This window comes from Polistes fuscatus, unplaced genomic scaffold (assembly GCF_010416935.1).
Source record: "Polistes fuscatus isolate 324 unplaced genomic scaffold, CU_Pfus_HIC Scaffold25, whole genome shotgun sequence".
Lineage (NCBI taxonomy): Eukaryota > Metazoa > Arthropoda > Insecta > Hymenoptera > Vespidae > Polistes > Polistes fuscatus.
Window position 1 is genome coordinate 78,179 of NW_025113102.1, and position 20,968 is coordinate 99,146.

Here is a 20,968-nt window from a genome sequence, read left to right on the forward strand (position 1 = left end):
AGACGATAGAATACGATCGTTGACGTATTATTGTCCAATTAAGATAAACTCAAAAAAAGATCGAATAAATTGAAACATTGATTTTACGAATAATCTCAACAGACTTAACCAACAAATACTTTTCATTTATAATCCCTAAAAATGAAACTATAAGAAAGAAAGATAATTGAGAGATTCCTGTTAAAGTTTTGAATGTAATCTTACTTGTCCAGGTTGAGAATGAAAATGAGCAAAGGTGTATTCCCTGCTGGTGTGTGGTGCTGTTACGAGAATTCTCGCAGGACTTTTTCTACCAGCCGGATCGACGGAATTCTGACAAGCCGAACTGACCAATCCAACGGCCGCAGCTGCTGCCATCTGTTCCTGTTGATTGGGCCCAAGTTCGGCCGGATCCGTTGGCGATGTTGACGAAGTGGGGGGCGAATTGGCGCTCGTGCCGGTCAACTCTCCCGTCGACCTGATGATCGCTACCGGTCTCGCCATTGGTGCAGGTGGTGGTGGGGGTAACATCGAACTCGGATAATACTGTGAGAACTTTTGTATGCCAGTACGCGGTCCCGCTAGCTGCGCCTGGAAATCGCACACACCCTCCGATCAACTCACACTCGACCCGCGCGTGATCCACTCACCCCGATCGATCCAACTTATACGCGAATAATTCATTCTTTCTCTTTATCATGGTTTAACTCTCCAAACTAATTCTCCTAAGCTTTTTTAATTTGCTTTCATTTTTTTTTACCACGCTGAACGATCAAAATTTAGATCCCCCCTAGTGATGGATTTATGAAACTTGGAATTAATTTATCGCGGTTCTCCTATTTTCTGGAAGATTAAATATAATACATTTCAAAAGAATCTTGGCATATTGATAATTTAACTTTGTTCGTTTCGAAAAGAATAATTAGATTGAAATTAAAAAAAAATAAAGAAATGTAGAACAACATTTGAAAAACTCCGCGCAAGTATTTTTCTTTTCAATTCGAATAATTGTAAGAACGTGCGAATTAACAAACAAACAAAAAAAAAGAAATAAGAGACAACTAGTACATCCATAACTATGAAACGAAAAAGAAAGATAAATAAAAATAGAGTAAGAGAGAGAGAGCGTGAGATAGATAGAGAGAGAGAGATAGAGAAAAAGTGAAAGAGAAAGAGAGAGAGAGATAGAGAGAGAGAGAGAAAGAGAGAGAAAAAAAGAGACGGATAGATAGTAAGTGAAAAAACGTGACTAATAGATAATCTTATCTATTGTTCAACATTATTAGATGAAAAATATCGTGAATCCAGGGCGACTGGAGCACGGAAAATGATGCAGGTCGTGCGTAACCGCCACAGTGTGGTGGCCGTTTTGCATACGTTCTCCAAACTCTCTGCTAATTGCGTGCAATTCGAAAAAAAACATAAAAATAAATAAATAATGGATGGAAAAAAAGAAAAGAGAAAGAAAATGAAAATTGGTGAACGGGTGTTTCTGCGAAATGAAAAGGAAAGTACAAATAGGTAAACGTGGGGTTTTTCTGCGAGATAGAAAAGAAAGTAAACAAAGAATAACTTTAAATTCATTTTTAAATAAAAATTATACCTAGTCAAATTAAAATTAATTATAAATAACTTGAAATCAATGTTGTAATCAAAAAATTATAGAAAATAAATCAGTGAAAAATCGTGAGAAAAAATATAAATAAAAAACAAAAAGAAAAGGTGTGAAACTAGAGATAAAAAGTGATGTAAATAAAGAAAAATAGAAAACATTTTTGAAAGAGAGTAAAAGAGTGACAGAGAAGTGTTTGTATGAGAGAGTGAGAGAGATAGAGAGAGAGAGAGAAAGAGAGAATGAAAGAGAATGAAAGAAAAGAGTGGAGCTAACGAGATTACGATAGAAGCGACGACACTGTGGCGGTCTCGACGGATCCAGAAGCTACCTGGGGTAGTTGCTGGGTATTTTCAGCTTCTTGACAGACAAACGTCACGAAATCGGAAAGCGTATCGTGACCGTTCTCCGGATACTTGACCACTCCCGTGGATGCAGGATGTTCAGGTTGATAGTAAGCGAGACCGGACATACTCTGACCGGAACCACCGGCCATTCCTTCGTGGGGTGAGTGCAATCCTGAAACACACGGCCAAATCAAATCAGAACGAATACGAATCCTTAAGCCACCGTATCAACCACCCCCTTTTTTTTTCTTTTCTTGTTTTTCGATTTGAAAGGTTCGTTTTGAAAAAAACCTCTCCGAGGATAAACGTTTTTTTATTTTTCCCTTTCTTTTTTGTTTCTTTTTTCTTCTGGCCATTAGAGCAAATAATTGGATAAGAAAATCGAGCCGAAATTATTATAGCAGTATCGGTGATAGTTGTTGGTAAGTAAGTAAGTAATAATAGTAATAGTAATAGTTGTGTAGGATGTTTGGTGGACCGAGCCGTGGCCCGCCCGAAGATAAAATCGTTCATCGCTTCGGAAACGTTCGAGGACGCGCGCGTTTTATTTATAACCGAGCTCTAACTGCAAGATGCTACGAGCGAAACGACACTCGCGCAACTCGCATATATTTACCCTTATATTCCTACATTTCACCTTTTTTTTAACCCCTTAGCCGACCTCGAATCGATACCCGAAACGATCCAACCTACATTTGATCGAAACCCGTTACGTAAAAATAATATACGGAAAGATAGTAAATCAACAATTCATAGTAAAATACTCACATTGATAGAGAAAAAAAAAACAAACGTAAAAAACATTTCCTATATTGTAATAACATAAACATTATTATTATTATTATTATTATTATTATTATTATTATTGTTATTGTTAGGTTGCTCCTCGTATGAGATTGTTAGGGGGTGGTTTTAGTGGTGCGATTACGACGATCACGTATCGCCATTGAATTATCGAGTTATATACATATACATATACATATATACATACGTACATAGCCACATACACATATATACATACGCGGTGTGCATGCGTGTGCATTTAAGTAAATATACATACATATATATATATATATACATAAACGCACACGCATATAAGAGAAGGCGCTCCAAGCGTGATGCTGACTGGCTGACTGGCTGAAACGTACGTGTATCCGGTTCACCCTTGGGATTCACCCTTAGGAGAAGGGGGAATAACCCACTCCCCGAAAACCTTTGGGCACCCTACTTGGCTCTTGTCTGTCCGCACTTTCCTTCCACCCCACCTCCTGCTGTATCTGTGATCCTCAGTGCTTTGGAAATTGAGGATCAAGAGTCTCCGAAAGCAGCCGATGGAATGTGCCCACCCTCTCACTCCCCCAACCCCCTTAATTCCCATCATTTGCAATTCCACGATTGTAAGTATATGTGCATACATCTATCGCATACACGTACGTTTCTAATATATATAATATTTATATATATTTATTTATTTATATATTTTATATTATTTAATTTTAATATATATATATATGTAGAAAAAAAAAAAAATAAACATGAACGCACTTAACATATATATATATATACGTATGAATATTTTGTCTTGACTTTTATGTATGTATATATAAATATAAATAAAATATATATAATATATAATATATATATATATGTATATATGGATGTATGGTGCAACAACAAACATCAAACAGCAATGGTAACAACGATTAAACAACACATCAAAAAACATCAAGATAACAACATCAATACAATGATTAGAATAATTATGTGATATATATACATATACATATATATATATATACATACACATACATACATATATACATACATATACATATATATATATATATAGTATAGTATAAATAACAACACCAACATCGCAACAATAATAAAAGTGGTATTATCGTACGGAGATAGATAGATAGGTGGATAGATAGATAGATAGATAAATATACAAACAGATAGATAGATAGATAGATAGATAGATAAAGAGAGATAGAATAGAATAGAATAGAATAGAATAGATAGATAGTACAAACGTTCAATCAAGGTTCGGAAATTAATCGGTGGTGTGAATCAATCAATTAGATCGGTTAATCCATCCAGCATACGACATACCCAGAGCATTGGCCGTGTGACAGTGAGTGAGATAGAGAGATAATTATGGTGTGCACGGTTTAATACCAGGGAGTACAGCCTCGAACGGTTATCGATCCGAGGGCCATTCCTCCCCTTTTAACTCCACCACCCTTTTCATCCCAAAACCACCCAAACTTCCTCGCCCTCCCTTATCAACAAACAAAAAAATCAGAGCCACGCTCGCGCTGCTCTTTCTCGACAATCCTTTTCTTCTTTTTGTCTTCCGAAACTGAAATTATTTTCTCGACCTTGAACGTACTACTATACCTTTCGAGGCTATACCGTTTTTTTCTTTTTTTTTTTTTTTTCGAAGTAACAACAGTTAATGAACGAAACAGGTGGGTTATCGAAAGGTAGACGGCGGGCGTGTACGGTTTTTTGGGGTTTGGGTTAAGGCCGGGCTAAACGGATGGACAAACAGACAGACAGACAGACAGACAGACAGAAGGCAGACGAACGAGAACAGACAGACAGTTAGACAGACAGTTAGACAGACAGACAGACAGACAGACAGACAGATAGACAGCTAGCTAGCTTACCAGGTGAGATATCGGTTTTTATTTTGTTTTTGTGCTTTTGCTTTTAATTTTATTTTTTGTTTTTTTTTTTATTTATTGCGAGGGATACTACACCGGCGATTAGCGAGAAAATGACTCGTCCGTCCGTCTGTCTGTCCGGTTCGATCAAATTCAATTTCATTTCATCTTTTCGTTTTGATGTTTAATTATTTTTTTTCATGATTTTAAAGATGCGAGAAAGGGAGTGATTGATTTTTATCTTTTCTCGTCGTCTCTCTCTCTCTCTATTTCTCTCTTTTTCTCATTTTCTCTGTCTTTCTCTCTCTCTCTCTCTTTCTTTCTCTTGTTCTCATTTTGATTCTATCGAATTCGAGCAAGCCAATCCTCGCAACGGACAGATCGGACGAACGCATGAATGAATGAATGAATGAATGAATGAATGAACGAATGAACGAAATAAAGTGGGGGACCAATAGAAAGTGTGATTATTAAATATACATAACACTATACTATATACGTACATGATTGTGACGATTGAAAGGGTGTAGGTGGGGGAAAGATGGGATTGTGCTCATTAAAATGATTTCGATCGAAGGTTTTTGTGATTGTTGAACGATCACGAACGATCGTGCAGTTTCTTTCTTTTTTTTTTTTCTACCATCGTTCGAAAGAATATATTATAATTTTTGTTTTGTTTCATAATGATTCATACATTATAAAATACATATAGACATTGACAGTATCGAAAAGGGGAAAACGAAAATAGGGATTTGCGTGTGAGAGAGAGAGCAATTAAAAAAATGACGTATCGAGCTCACCTACGCGTTGACAACAGCATCGCGCGTACACGATCGTGCAGAGAGCTGCAGGCGGCTATGGGAGCACATTATCAAATGTATATATATATATATAAATATGCCGATAATTATGACGGTATAAGAAGCTGAAAATAATCAAAAAGAAACACGGGTACTTATGTACTTATTCACGCGCGTAAGAAGTTATATTTCTTTGGCGTATATAAAACATATGCGGTACACGTGAACAATACCCCAAGCCGGCTGGCTATGACGCGACTAACTTCGTGCCGTTAATTTCATATCGCTGTGCGCGCGCATCGTAAATACCGACGCTAACTTCATTCCGTTAATTCGGTGTCGCTGTGCGCGCGCGCATCGTAAAAATTCGCTCTCATCGTTTCTTTCTCCTTAAACGCGCCAAAAGAAGTATAACTTCACAAAAAAAAAAGAAAAAATGTAAATAAATTTTACAATGAATTTTACGGTTAATTGTTTTTCGATTATTGTCGTTGTCGTTGTTATATTATTATTATCATAATTATCGGAATATATATATGCGTGTAAGTACGTGTGTGTGTATATATATACCATACGTATGATGCAACACCGAGCTAAAGAACACACCAAAATGAAATAATAATAATAATAAGGGCTAAACATAACATTCTTGCGATCTCGAACTCAGCGGTTACCGTATCGCAATCAGACGTCAGGTAGATTTCTCGGGGTATTCCCTGCTGGGCAAACGGATCATTCAGTTAAAATCCATTTTCTAACAGCTAACAAACAAATATCGTCTTTCTATTTTCTTTTTTTTTATATATATTATACTTGTTTCTTTCATTTTCATTTTTCACATTAATCAATCCCGAATTTCTCACGAAACGGACTATCCTCCTAACTCTTATTTTTCTGTTACTTCCTAAGAAGTGGAGAATCGTTTGAAAATTTTATAATTATAATTCCTACGTTATTAATTACGAATGAAAAAGCATGGTTGTAATTAAACGAATGAAATTAAAACTTATTAGTAAAATAAAAAAGAGAAAATTAAAATATTCAAATTTGCGATCGTATCGTTCGCCTTCTTCTTTTTCATGTTGTTGTTGTTGTTGTTCTTCTTCTTCTTCATCTTCTTCTTCTTCTTCCTTTATCGATGATCAACTTAGACAAACCTTCTCAATCAACTTTAAAGATTCCACTATATTTTGTTCTTTTTTTAATTGAAGTTATATTTATGTACGACAGTGCGTTTCGTCACGTGCAACGAAAGGAATGTCAAATGACATTATAGAGAGAGAGAGAGAATGTGAGGGGGTGGGAGGGGGTGTAGAGAGAGAGAAAGAGAGAGAGAAACAGACAGAAAAAGAAAGAGACAGATCTCATATTCTGACATCTGCCTGCAATCGACAAACAATTTCAATGAAATACCATTTACAGAATTGCCCATTCAAACTATTACAATTTAATACATACACGCACACACATAGTATGATACATATAATTTATTTAATAATTAACACGAGAAAGAAAGAATAATTAAACGAGATAGAAAGAAAGTATTCGTAATAAAAATAAACACGGAATGGATCATAAAGCGTGCACTTCTAACGCATGATAAACGTACCACACGTTAAACGTACGGTAAAACATTCGAGATATTTTTTCTTCCCTTTTTCTTTTTTTTTTTCTTTCTTTTCTTTCTTTCTTCTCTTTTTTTTTATTCCTCTTTCGTATTAAACGTACAGAAGTACGCAGGGAAGAATTATAGTGGCAATCGTCTGTGCGCGAGAGACAGAAAAGATGGAAGAGTGGCGGGGGTGGGATGGGAGGATGGGGAGAGGGGAGGAAGGGAAAAAGAAGATAAAGCGATGGGACAGGGCGTGTCAGAAAAAAAAAAGAAGAAAAAAAAGAAATGGAAGAGTAGACGGGAAGGGGTGGGGTGGGGGTAGAAACAAAACCAAAAGATAGAAAGAGACGGACGGACAGACAGACAGAAACGAGCGTTTACGAAAAAGTGAAAATGGTAGAATGAAGTATGTGACGTAGAACATTGGTTTTTAGGGGGTGGGGGGTTGGGAAGTTGAGGTGGTAAAGGTAATGGTGGTTGTTAAAATACGGTGTTCATTTCTAAATAAAGATAAATATAACACATCTAACGTATAATATATATATATATATACACGCACACACACACATACACACACATATATATATATATACAATGTACATATATATATATGCATACGTAACAATGCAAATAGAAAGGTTGTGTGAGAGAGTGAGAGTGAGAGTGAGTGAGAAATAAATTTCAAAGGTCAGGTGTAAAACATTTATCAAGCATACAAAAAGTACCTCTAAACATCGATAGAATATTGTTCGCTTATAACAATAAATATAAAACAATGAAAGACTATGTGAGATTTAGCTTATGCAGGTGATAACACACTACCGGTATCGATCGTTCGAAAGTAAGAAGGTTGGTTTTGAAAATTGGGGTTCCAAGGTAGCAGGGTAAGAGAGAGAGAGAAAGAGAGAGAAGGGGGTTGGAAAGTTGTGTAATGAAATTTGAAAATTTGAAAATGCCACGTCGAGAAAGGGGTTGGTACACGTGATACCATATATATATATATATATATATATATTTATATATTATATATATATATACACACACACATACACATATACATATAGAAAATATTTATTAAATATTACACACACATATATATATATATATTATATATTGTTGCTTAAAAGTGTGAATAAAGCCGTGCTTTGTTTTCGAGTGGATTTATTAAAATTAAACGAAAAAAAGGGAAAGGTTAGGGTTTACAGATACTTCATTTTAAATTCATAATTTAACAACTAAATACTCGCACATTAATGCATCTAACGAGATAATATGTAATATATAAAGATAACTGTTAGAAGTAAATTCAAATGACTTCTTTTTCTTTTTTTTTTTTTAAAGAAAGGGATACATATTTTATCAAACGATCCAGTTCGCGAGCCGAGAATTCATTGAAATTAAGCGGTGCTCTTGACGCGAATAGGGACATTTATTAAGTTAAATAGGGAACTAACGTAAAACGGGCTTGGCTAAGAAGCCTAGAGAGAAAGAGAGAGAGAGAGAGAGAGAGAGATAGAGAAACGAAATGGCGAAAATCAATAAAACGGACATTCTCGGATTCCGGACGTTCCGAGGAAGAGAAAGAGAAAGAGAAAGAGAAGAAATAAACTAACGTAAGATAGAAAGAAAGGGTTGGGAGAGCGAGAGAAAACTTTGCTTTGCAAAAATACTTTTGTTAGATCGGCGAATACGAGATATCGTTACGATGAAGATAATCTTCTTGTTTTATTTAAAATTAGAATCGTCGAATCGTCGAATTCGATATTTCGATTATGCGAGGACAATTTGAAAAAGAATAAGACGAATGTCGTCGAATGAAAGAACAAGGGAAAAAGGAAATAAAGTGATATAACGGGGGAATGTAAATGAACATTTGGATGCATAAAAATCATGAAAGTGTGTTTGTTGCTCGAATACTCGTTTGAAAAACATCGAAAATGCATACGACATAAGTATAGTAATACATAATATTACGAGTGTGTGTTGTGTTATGAAAGAAACGGGTTGGAATAGAGATGAAGATAAAAGATATAAGTAGGTGGGGTCGGGTGGGGAGGGGGGAGAAAGAAGGGAAATAGAAATATAGATAGAGATAGAGATAGAGATAAAGATAGAAGAGACGTTACGTTACGTGCGTATTTTTCTCAACTAGTTTTTTACAAGTTTGATTTTACATTGGTGTCTGTATTATCGTTTGACACAATGCTGAGTTCATATCTTTCGGTATAAAAGGAAAATACTTTACGTAACCTACAATGTGTATATAGGTATGCATATATGTATGTATATATCTATGATAGAATCGCGAATTTGGATGAGTCTGTATATAGTTTGATACGAGACTCGTAAAAAAGAAGTGAAAGAAGAGTAAGACAATTCGTTTCGTTGATATCTCTCAAAAGAGATTTATATACACATATATATATATATTATATAAAATATATGAAAGATTTTTATTCGTGTATATATATATATTTATCTAATATAAGAGAAAAAGAAAAGGAAAGAAATCATAGAAAAATGACAAATCTGACAATGCGATAGAAAAATATTGGAGCGTATGACATCCTAATGCACACGTACATATGTATATGTGTGTCTTCTATAGTTCTATCATATTTTATATAAAATATTTTCCTTATTTTAGTATACTGAAACTACTTCTTCAATTAAGTTCATATATTCTGCAATATTATCTGTATACTTTTAACTATCCATACATTCATTCAAAGACACCATTTTCTAAATCTATGAAGAAAAATATACGCATATAAAGAGAAAGATAAACAAAGAGAGTTAAGAAGAAGAAGAAAGGATTTAACATAAAAGGATTGAAAAGTAGAAAAGCAACATAGAGAAAATGGATAGTAGAGTTAAATGTATTCGAAGTTTGTATTTTTGTTTAACGTGTATCATCTCTGCTTTCAAAAATACGATCAATACGATTAAAAAAAAATATATATATATATATATGAGTGTATTATGCGTAAGTGTGTTTGTGTGTCTGTATATATATATAATATATATTATATATATTATATAAATAAAGAATTTATTTATAAATTTTAATTTAATATAAATTTAAATATTGATAAATTTATAAATAAATTTAAATAATATATATTTATATTTATATATACATATACATATATATATATTTAAGTAGAGATAGATATATAACAGTCAATAACCAGTCAACAAAGTACCTTTTAGTCGAGTTAGCGAGCTTCTCTCAACGCTCGGGCTCAGACTGAAACAGAGATCATCAAAAAGCGCATCATTTCGCGATTAGTTATTCTATTCTTTGTTGTTGTTGTTGTTGTTGTTGTTTTGATAGTTGTTCTTGTCGTTGTTCTCGTGTATCAGTTTAAGCATGTGTTAGTTATACGCAAATTAGATCTGATTTTTTTTTTTCATTTTATATCGCAATAACACTTATGCCCCTCGGGTTAATTAGAATATTTGTTTAATAAGGGCGAGGGGTTGGGTGGGTGGGGGTGGGGGCAGGGGGTTGGGGCTGTTGTTTGCGAGACTAAACGAACGAGGCTATTAATTTTGTCCTTCGACGCAAATTTCTTATCGTTTTTTAAACTTGAGAGAGAAAGAGAGAGAGAAAGAGAGAGAGAGAGCTTAAAAAAGAATTAATTTTGAAGATAAAAAGGAAAGGGGTGGATGAATGGATCGATAACACTCGTGAAACGATTATTATTATTATTATTATTAATATTATTTCTTTTTTTTCACTCTTTTATTCGTGCTTCCTTATTTTATTTTATATTTTTATATTTTTATTTTTTTGGAGGTCTCTCTCCCTACTTTTGATAGGGGTAACTTTTTTTTTATTGCTCTTACTATTGTTATTATTGTTATGACTTGTTTTCCTTTCTTTCTTTCTTTCTTTCATTCATTCATTCTATTTTTGTTTTTTTTTTGTTTTGGTTTCTTTTTATTGCTCCCGCGTCCCGTTTTGACGGAATAAAACAATGAGAATTCGGAATAGGAAAATATTTTGACGCTCGATCAATGTTTCTTCCCTTTTCAATAAGTGTGGGTGGGGTGTGGGGGGGGTGTGCGAGGGAAAGAATTCGTAAAACGATTTTCTCGTTTCTCGTAATTGCTATTAGGCATTTGACCTAATGCAAAAGAGCTTAAATTTGGCTGTCCGTTCGAAAAATTGATGCCTTCAATTATTCGTTTGTTCCTTTTTCTTTGTTTTTTGTTTTTTTAAGGATAAAAATCAAATCACCGCAAAGTTTAGAGGAGTACAATTTAAATCGAGGTTGGAAATAAGAAAAGAAAAAATGAAATTAGGGTACGCGTGACTATCGATCATCATTCTTTGTTTTATTTAATAGGAGTTTTGAAAAAGGGAGAAGAAATGATGCACACACATACACACACACACAGAGTATAATATCGAAGGCAAATGATTTTTTGAACGGGATTTAACATTAGATGTACTTACATTATGCCTGGGTGAGCTCAGATTGGGTCTATCGCACACTGGACATTTTATATTACGAACAAAATATATGCATGTGTTTTTTTTTTGACACCAGGTGTCTCGTGTTAAACGAGAAGATATAAACCAAAATAATCTTCGTTCTTATTTTCTATAGACGAACGAATGTTTTAAATTTCGATCGCTAAACGTTTGGAAATGATCAATGTAACAATTGTTTCGACTATTTTTTTTTAAACGAACGTAAAAATCATGACGATTTCAACAAAATACGTACATAACCTAAAAATTTTCTAACCTAACGAAATATGTCGATGGAAAAATTGTCGATCGAGTGAAATTTTGTTTTCGTATGAATTCATATGACTTTTGTATATGGAAAACAATGGGGTTATTCTATAAAATAGTTTCAACAAATATCACATTTTGATTTCTAAACTTAGCAAGTTTGTTATTTAAATTATTCGTCGATTAAAAAAAGATCGAAGATATTTTGATCGTATCGTTTAAAATGAGACACCCGGTATTTAATATTTAATAATAAAAACGTATGTACGGAGAGATGTGACAGGATGTTATAATTTCTTTTTAATATTCCTTTTTTTTTGTCGAAATATTTCATAACAGTTTTCTCTTCTTCTTTCTTTTTATTTTTTGTTTTCATTTCTTTCGATTTATTTATTTTTCTTTTTTATTTTCTCGTTCGATAAGAAAAATTAATTGAATTTGATTAAACGACGATCGTTAATCATCGGATCTCGGAAAAAAAAAAGAAAAGAAAAGAAAGAAAAAGAAGGAAGGAAAAGGAAAACAACAAATATAAATCTGACAAACGAAAATATCTAGAAAACAAGGGAAAAGAAAAGGAGGAAAAGAAGAAGACGAAGTATTGTTTCGAAAATGCGTTACACAAAACGCACCTAATTTGACTCTATTGTTTTTTTTTATCTTTGTATTCAATATACGTCGAAATTCTTGTCAGACGATGTTAGATGTTTGTTAGTTAAACTCGAGATCACTCGAAAAGTGATGAGAGGAACAATGATTGATAAATGAACTTAAGCTTACGACGAGGTAAGGAAATATAAACGAGAATACATGATTTTTATCTATGATGATTTTTTCTATGGTTCCCACATGGTTTTACCACACTATTTTAATATATTAAATAATATATTAATTAATATTTAATAACATACTAAGAGGAAAATAAAAATATGTCCTATGAATATTTAAATATATTTTTTCTCGATCGTTTTCTTGTGTTTTTTTTTCTTTTCTTTTTTTTGAAATTAATCAACGGTTCGTTGTCATCGTTTAAAAGTCATTCTCCACTTTTTTGATAATTTTTCTCCCACCAAAAATCTAAATCTAAATCTAAATCGAACGACGAGAACACAAATAAAACAATCAATTGTAAAAAGATATATTAACAGTATAACAAAATATAATTATCAACAATCGTATGTAGACAATCGTGAGAGTACGAACGAATAAAGTATCGATTAGGGTCACGGATAGAAGAAAATCAACGTAAATTTCTTACGGGGGTGAGGGGGGCAGAGTTTTGTTTTCTTTTTAATATTCTTATTTTACATTTCCCGCGAGTTTCCATTACTCGAAGGATCAAACACACACACACACACGTTTTCAAGAGAAACAAGAGAAACAAAAAAAGAAAACCAAAAGTAAAAGACCTATAATACGAGGGATTATTACGATTGGTCAGCGTAATCGTCATAGTCATCATCGGTCGTCGTATTTGTGTTAAAAAATACGCAGCACAAAGAGAGAGGTTCGTTATGATGTTTAATTATTATTATTAATAATAATGATGAAGAAAAATAAAGGAAAAAAAAAAGAAAATTTATTTCGATATGAAAAAACAATTGGTCGTAGTTCGTTGGAACACGTACCCGTCTGCGAATGAGGTGAATCCATTCCACGATGACCGTCCTCTGGCCTGAGAACTGGCGAAAATGTCGCCGCACTCGAAACCGAGACAGTTGGGGCTTTTTCAGTCTTGTCGTTTCTAATCAGCTGGTGTACCGGTGGTGGACCTGCACAAATAAAATCAACAATTGAAAAAGATTAATGATAGGGTACGTTCAAAAATATTATATTTCATCGAAATATTATAATCTGACAAAAGAAAATATATTATTTTGTTTTACATATATTTTATATTACATATTTTATATATATATTATATAATAACAAGTGTTTTCGTTGCATCACGTTTTGTCATCAACCTTACGACCAATGATTAATATATTTTTACATTATTCCAGTAATAATCCCCACCAGGACGACAAATCTACCAACCAATTATAAACCTATCCTCCCTTAAAAAAACTTCCCCAACCAGATACGAAATAAAAACAAGTTTAAATACATCATAGAAATAAAATGATCAAATAAAAAAGGTTTTTTATCGTCATTAAATAACACACTCTCTTGAGTATTATTGCGGTGTTAAATTGACGACACCTACTAGCCCAACCCCCACCACTTCACCTCCCAGCCCCCGCAGTGTTAATTCAGCGACAATGCGGTCAATCAAGCGTTTAGTTTCGTGGCCATAAAGCAACCCCTAACGTATGAGCATACGTACAACGTACGTAGTAGCTTTACCTATTATATATGCATATATATACATACACACACACACACACATATATATATGTACGATAAAACGGGAACCACGAGAAGAGAATAGCCGTTTGCTTGGCCGAGATCCAGATATGTTTATTGCTAGAATTTTTCTCCGTGTATGTTTTAAGCTCGTAGAAGGTGGTCATTTTATTTCGACGGTAAATTTTCTCTCTATCTTTAAACCCCCCAATCCCCACCCATTCCATCCTTACCCCTCGAAAAGCTCCTTTTCTTTTTCGTCTCTTTTTCAAAACCCAACAACTACTACTCCTTTTCGTATGCAACATTTCTACACCCCGCCCCCTCCCCCTAGACTCACCCCTTGTAACTCTTGCAACTCTTTCCATTCTACCATCTCACCCCTTTCCTTCCCTCCCCACCCCCTGTACACCAAACTAACATACATCGTGGAAATATTATCTTTTGGTATCGGTACTTTGTTATCGCGTTTGAATAAAAACTTCGGGCCGCGGTAATACGCGTTGAAGATAAAATAAAAAAAGAAAAGAGAAAAAGAAAAAAAAACTTTAAATTACTTTATTCCAACGTTATTTCTTTTTTCTTTTCTTTTCTCTTCTTTCTATCTCTGTTGAAGGTATTCGCGCATAAACCTACGATTCAAATTTGGATCGCAATCAGAGAATGGACTCGGTTAAGAGCGAGGAAAGCTAGCTTACCGGTTGAAAACTTTCTTCTATAACTGGGTCAAATTCTAGGCACCCCTCGCGCCGTACCATATCCTATCCTATCTATCTATTTATCTATCTATCTATCTCTTTCTTTATTCTTTTTTGTTCCCATGGATTTTGGTAGATAAAATATTTTCCTAAGACAAAATTGATAAAGTTCTTTTTCTTTCTTTTTTCTTGGTTCTTTCCTATTCTTCATTTCTTTCGCGAAATTATACGTGTCGTAGAATACATTGAAATTATTCTCGAATTAATTATAAATAGAAAACTCGTAACTCTTGATCTTAGAAAATTCGAACGTTAAGAAGAAGTGCACGAGTTGCTCGTTACGATGTAGATGGACCTTCGAAATATCTAGGCCATCTCTGCACTCGCATAATTTCTCCGTCGCATAACTTGCTTTTAAACTCTAAAGAGAGAGAGAGAGAGAGAGAGAGAAAGAGAAGTTGCAGGGTGTACTACAAGCTACATCCGAGTTATATTCGTATATGAAAAAGCTACATATTACATGAGATTTCACGTTACCAAATTATTTCTGATCGACCACTTCCGTTTCCTCGTGGTTACATCGTATCACTTTAACGTCAAATTAAAACCAAAATATAAACTAACATATTATTATAATAATCTCATAAAATATGAACATATTTCGAATATAATAATTAATCGTTCGATTTAATACCAAAATTATCTAACACGCGGAACATTCCGGTAGACCTAATACGCGTTTAATGGTTACTTGTAATTATTATTATAATATATTAGGTATAGGTATATACAAAAAAAAAGAAAAGTAATATAAAAAAACTTACTGAAGCTGGCCGCAGGTTGAGCATGATCCGCGGCCGTGGCTGCGGATGGAGGGGTGTAGCTGCTGCAGTAGTACGGCGGGTGCTCTATTTTGATCGCGTTTATTTGAGGCTGCATGTCGCTGAGGTCATGCAGTATGGACGCTGAAACCAGACACACATCAGCGGTTACGGATCCTCGATGCTTACCACCACCTACGTCATCGCGTACGTCGAGTTTCCGAAGGTATAGGGTGTATTCATCCTACCCAACCCATTTTATCATAACAATATCGTTATTTTCCCCACCCCTCAACGGATTAAGTTCAACATCATTAATCCACGCGAATCATTCGAACGACGCTAGACCCGTATAATTACTTATAATAATACGTACAACTAGATAAAATGTATTATAATTAAAATCTTTCAAACGTATTTTCATGACAAATGTCGAAGCTAATAGATTGATTTAAAAAATAAAGAAAAACAAAAAAATATGAGAGTAAATTGGAACGAGTCCTACGTAAAAATTTCGTCAAAATGATCAGACGTGGGGAGTCTAATTATTAAACGGTTAATCAATGAACGTGAAAACTCGCACACACACACACACACATATGTTAATATTTTAAATTATTAATTATATATTATTATATTAATTTAATTATTATTATTATTATTATTATTATTATTATTATTATTATTATTATTATTATTATTATTATTATTATAGGGAAGAAAAATAATTCGGTATAAAAAATAAAAAAATAGGCAGACAATAGAAAAAAATGATTGCGAATCGAGATTAAAGATTAGGCGAGTTTCTATATAAAGGTTTATCAAGAGAACATCCCACGGGAGTATCTAATTATAAGATGACGAGGACGGAGAGGAAGCTTCTCGAATGGTGCGAAGCTTATATTCGAAGAGGGCCAACGGATATTTATTCGCTACGTTCTCTCTCTTTCTCTTTCTTTCTCTCTTTCTCTCTTTCTCTCTCTCTCTCTCTCTTTCTCTCTCATTTCCAGCGAGTAGTCGCAGTAACAGCAAATGGGCGCTGACGCGAATCCATCGAGGGGAAACAGGTGCCGTTTCTTAACCATTTCAATATATTCCACCCCCCCCTTACTTCTTTTCTTTTATTTTTATTATATATATATGTGGACTGTTTATTTTGAAAATAGTGTAAGTTGATTTTTGGAAAGAAATTTTTTTTTTACTATTCCTTCCACGGTTTCGGATAGCGAAGGGGGCTAGGGGGGGGGAGAGGAAAGAAAAAAATAAAAAACCGAACGAACGCGTTCTTTTGTCCTCGAATTGCGAACTTCCTACGGAAGTTACAAAGCCTGGACCATATCACGTGAATAGAGAAAGAGAGGTGGGTTGGTGGAAGGGTTGAGGGCGAGGAGGGGGGTGAGGTCGATCGAGGTTCTCCATCGCTCGGAAAAAAAAAGGAAAAAAATGTTCTCCAGGTTTTCGCACAATGCCATCGAGAATATTAATCCTACGCCCTTTTTTTCTTTTTTTTCTTCTTTTTCTCTCCCCTTTTTTTTCGCCCGGACGATTACGCGTGACAAAAATTGCACCACCTCCCCCAAACTCCCCCCAACTCCCCAGCCCCCTCCCCATTTTTGTTTCCCCCACTCTCTCTCTCTCTCTCTTTCTTTTTGTTTTTTGTTTTTTTGTTTTTACTACTCTTCACCCTAACACTATCCACCCCCCACCCCCCATCTCCTGGAAGAGGAGTTCACTCGTGTTCGGGAAAAAAAAGTGCATATATGGTCGTGATGGTTCTGGTTCTGGTTCTGGTAGTGATGTGGTGGTGTTGATGTTGATGGTGGTGGCGGTGGTGGTGGTGTTGATGGCGATGGTTGCAAACCATGTTGGGGCTCTCGCACACCACTAGGGGAAACAGAGTCGAACATTGGGGAGTTAGAAAAAAAAAAAGTTCCTAGAAAATAGTACTCCCCGCGGGCCTACAGTTGCTAGACCTACGACGACCAAAAAAAGGGAGAGAGAGAGAGAGAGAGTCTGCCGTGGGAGTATGTGCATTGTGAGAATAAAAAAGAGGAAAAAAAAGAAGAAGAAAAATAGAAAAAAAAGGAAAATGGAGAACGGGCCAGGATTGCACGCGCGTCGTCGTCGGCGTCAGCTTGATTCCCCATCTTTTACTCGTATCGTTTTTATTTTCATCCCCCTATTATGAATATATTATATAAAATAATATAAAGTTCATAAAACTGATCATTACGAAAAGAAAATGTTAACAATGCGGTAGGAATTTTCAATCGAAATTGCCCTACCGGTCATTTTGACCGGTGTCCGATAAATCTAACATTAAATAAAATATTATATTACGCAACGTAACCTCGGATTGCTCGAATAAATTGGTTTTACGAATATTTTTCGCAATACGTTTCGCGCGTTATACCAATTGTTTCTAAGGTTAATACGATTGAAACGAAAGCCGCGAAGAAATCTTCCCGAATCCCAACATAAAATTCGGCCAGACGCCAAAACGTTGAAAAGAGATAAAACGTATTCCCCTATCGGTTCGATAGATTTTTATGATTTTAGTTTGGTTTTTTTTCTTTTAAATAGACAAATAGGAAAAATCGAGAAAGAAAGAAAGACAGACGGAAAGAAAGAAAGAGAAAGAGACAGAGAGAGAGAGAAATAGTGTGTGTGTGTGTGTGTGTGAAATGAATTTGCAATAGTTTTATAAATCAACTTTTCAGATTATTCTTGTCAACAAAAAAAAAAAGAAAAAGAAAAAAAAGAAATCGTTTAAACGAAATTCGAAGAGAAGAACTTCTTTCTTCTAATCTTTCTTCCATCTTCTTCTTCTCGTATTGTTAGCCACTTCTCTAGTTTTGCCAGAGTTTCTTTACGAGTGGTTAAAAAAGAGAAAGAGAAAGAGATAGATAGAGAGAGAGAGAGAGAATGAGAGAGAAAGAGAGAGAAAAAGAGAGAGAGAGAGAGAGTTGGTGTTTCCCACCAAACAAGTTATTTCCACGTCACACGGTTTCTTCGGAGTGGTAAGAAAGAGAAAGAAAAAAAGAAAGAAAGAGAGAGAGAGAGAGAGAGTTGGTGTCCCCCTACCCTGCCATCCTTCCCACCCCCTCCCACCTAACAAGTTATTTCCACGTCAAGAGAAACGCGGAAAGACGGAAACCGTTCAGGAAAGCACAATTGAGCCGTTAACAGTGGCGCGAAAAACCACCACCACCACCACCACCACCAATGATTGTGAGAGTTGCCTGCCTGCCTCCAATAAACTTCGGGAGGGTGGGGAGGAAAGGGGTTGTTCGCGGAAACGAGAGGGAAGGAAAGAGAAATAGAACCAACGAGTGAGAGAGAGAGAGAGAGAGAGAGTCCGAAGCTCTCAGCAAGCTCCGAGCCCCTGAGCATTGTTCCCTGTCTATTAATACACCGAGTTGCATACTAATCTGCTGCTACGGTAGTGGAAAAGAAAGAAAACTAGTTGGTGAGATACTAGTATGAGAAAGAGAGAGATAGGTATACTCTACTCCCTGCGCGCATTCGTCGAAGCGTGTTTCGAGACTCGCACAGTTTCGGTTTCACGATACGCGTTCTCCTGGCCTATTATTCTATTTAACGACGATGTTAGTCGCGTGTCTATTATACACGTTATATCTATACACGCGTATACCCAATTTTATACTTTTTTAAATAAATTTTGGATAAATTTTGTATTACTTCGGAGATGAAATATTCGACGATAATGTCGACGATGGTTGCTTGTATTTAATTTTGTTCGAGTATGAAATTTGTATATAAATGTTACAATTATACAAATTTCTAGAACATCGATTAATCGAAGAAAAGAAATATATAAAGTGAATAAAAATTCAAAGAATACTTGTATAATTAAAATTTTGTTTTGTATATGTCGAGAAAGACAAGGGATAAAAATTGTCGTTGTCTAACGAAATGAAGGATGGTCGAACAAAAAGTATCTTTCTTTTTATTTATTATAATAATATTTTATATATTATTATAATATATAATTTTGTCCTTTTGCATTTCCCCGGGAACTTTTATTTGTCTTTTTTTCTTTTTTTACGAGGACGAAGCAGGAAAATTTGCAGTAAATTGCGAAAGTAGAAACTGCGAGCGGCCCCGTACGTAAATGCACTCGTCCGGCTACGGTACGGTCTTTTACAACGCTCACTGAACACCATATTACCCCCTTTCTATCTTTAACCTTTTATTTTTTCTCTTCTTTCTACCTATTTTTATTTTCTTCATGACCATTCCATTTGATTTATCAAAGGTTACCAAAAATTATCTCTCCGTTGCGGTAATTGCCGCATTTTTTTTCTTTTCACGATTTTCACGCTTTTTTATTCATTCTCTTTCTCTCTCGCATTCATTACGTCGATGTAACTTAATAATAATAATAATAATAATAATAATAATAATAATAACAACAACACCAATAATAATAATAATAAATAAATAGAAGAAGAAGATAAAGAAGAAGAGAGATTTTTAAGAAGAGAAAAAAAAAGAAAGTAAATAACGATAAAAGAGAGAGAGAGACATAAAGAAAAATAAAATAAGAAAAAGAAAATAAAAATAAAGGAAAAAAAAACAAAAAAAAAGCAGCAAGATTTCGTCGTACCTTTTGAAAGCATCCAGAGCTCCTTCGAGCTGAAGACACCTGTCGCGAGGATCGTGTCATTGCACACGACACCGTTATAAAGTTCGTGGTATCCTGCACCTGGGAACAGAACCCAGTCGGCGATGTTTCGTTATGTAATTCTTATCGAGGTGCACTCTTGTTTTTTTTTTGTCTGGGAGGGCGGGAGAGGGAGGGGAGGAGGATTTTAAGGGGAGCGGGGTTGGATTTTCGTTACAAAACGGTCAGTTGCTTTGCTCGCTTTATTATACGCAATGCGAACACGGATTAATCAAAAACGGGGAATCGTGGGAATATGATTTTTGGGGGAGATGTTTTTTTTTTTTGACTAGTACAAAAAGAAGAAAAAAAAAAGTAATAAATAAAAAGAGAACAAAAATGAATTACGTAGAATAAAAATAAATGAATTAGAAGAAGAAAAAAAAGAAGAAGAAGAAGAAGAAGAAGTAGAAGTAGAAGTAGAAGAAGAAGTAGAAGAAGAAGATGATAATGATGATAATAAAAAAATGTGATAATAATAATAATATTATATAAATATTAATTGTCACGTTTTATACCTTTTCGCCGCCTCTCCTCTTCTTTGCTCGCATTGCAGATGCCATTTAGGACCTCTGTAAATAATAAGAAAAAGAGAACAATATTGCAACGTGTTTCGATAAAGGTAATTCATTTTGAATTTGTCG

At 34.7% G+C, this 20,968-nt stretch overlaps 1 protein-coding gene across 5 annotated transcripts in view; it reads right to left on the bottom strand.

Moving 5' to 3' along the window:
• Positions 1–20,968, bottom strand: part of LOC122518538 (nuclear factor 1 X-type) — a 59,488-nt gene that overhangs the window by 1,362 nt on the left and 37,158 nt on the right. For all 5 annotated transcript variants that reach the window (XM_043637520.1, XM_043637524.1, XM_043637523.1 and 2 more), the window contains 6 exons: positions 20,843–20,896; positions 20,268–20,366; positions 15,641–15,781; positions 13,401–13,544; positions 1,923–2,110; positions 205–570 (listed from right to left, as the gene is read on the bottom strand). In XM_043637520.1, coding sequence (XP_043493455.1) covers positions 205–570; positions 1,923–2,110; positions 13,401–13,544; positions 15,641–15,781; positions 20,268–20,366; positions 20,843–20,896 — 992 coding nt within the window. The remainder of the gene's footprint in view (positions 1–204; positions 571–1,922; positions 2,111–13,400; positions 13,545–15,640; positions 15,782–20,267; positions 20,367–20,842; positions 20,897–20,968) is intronic.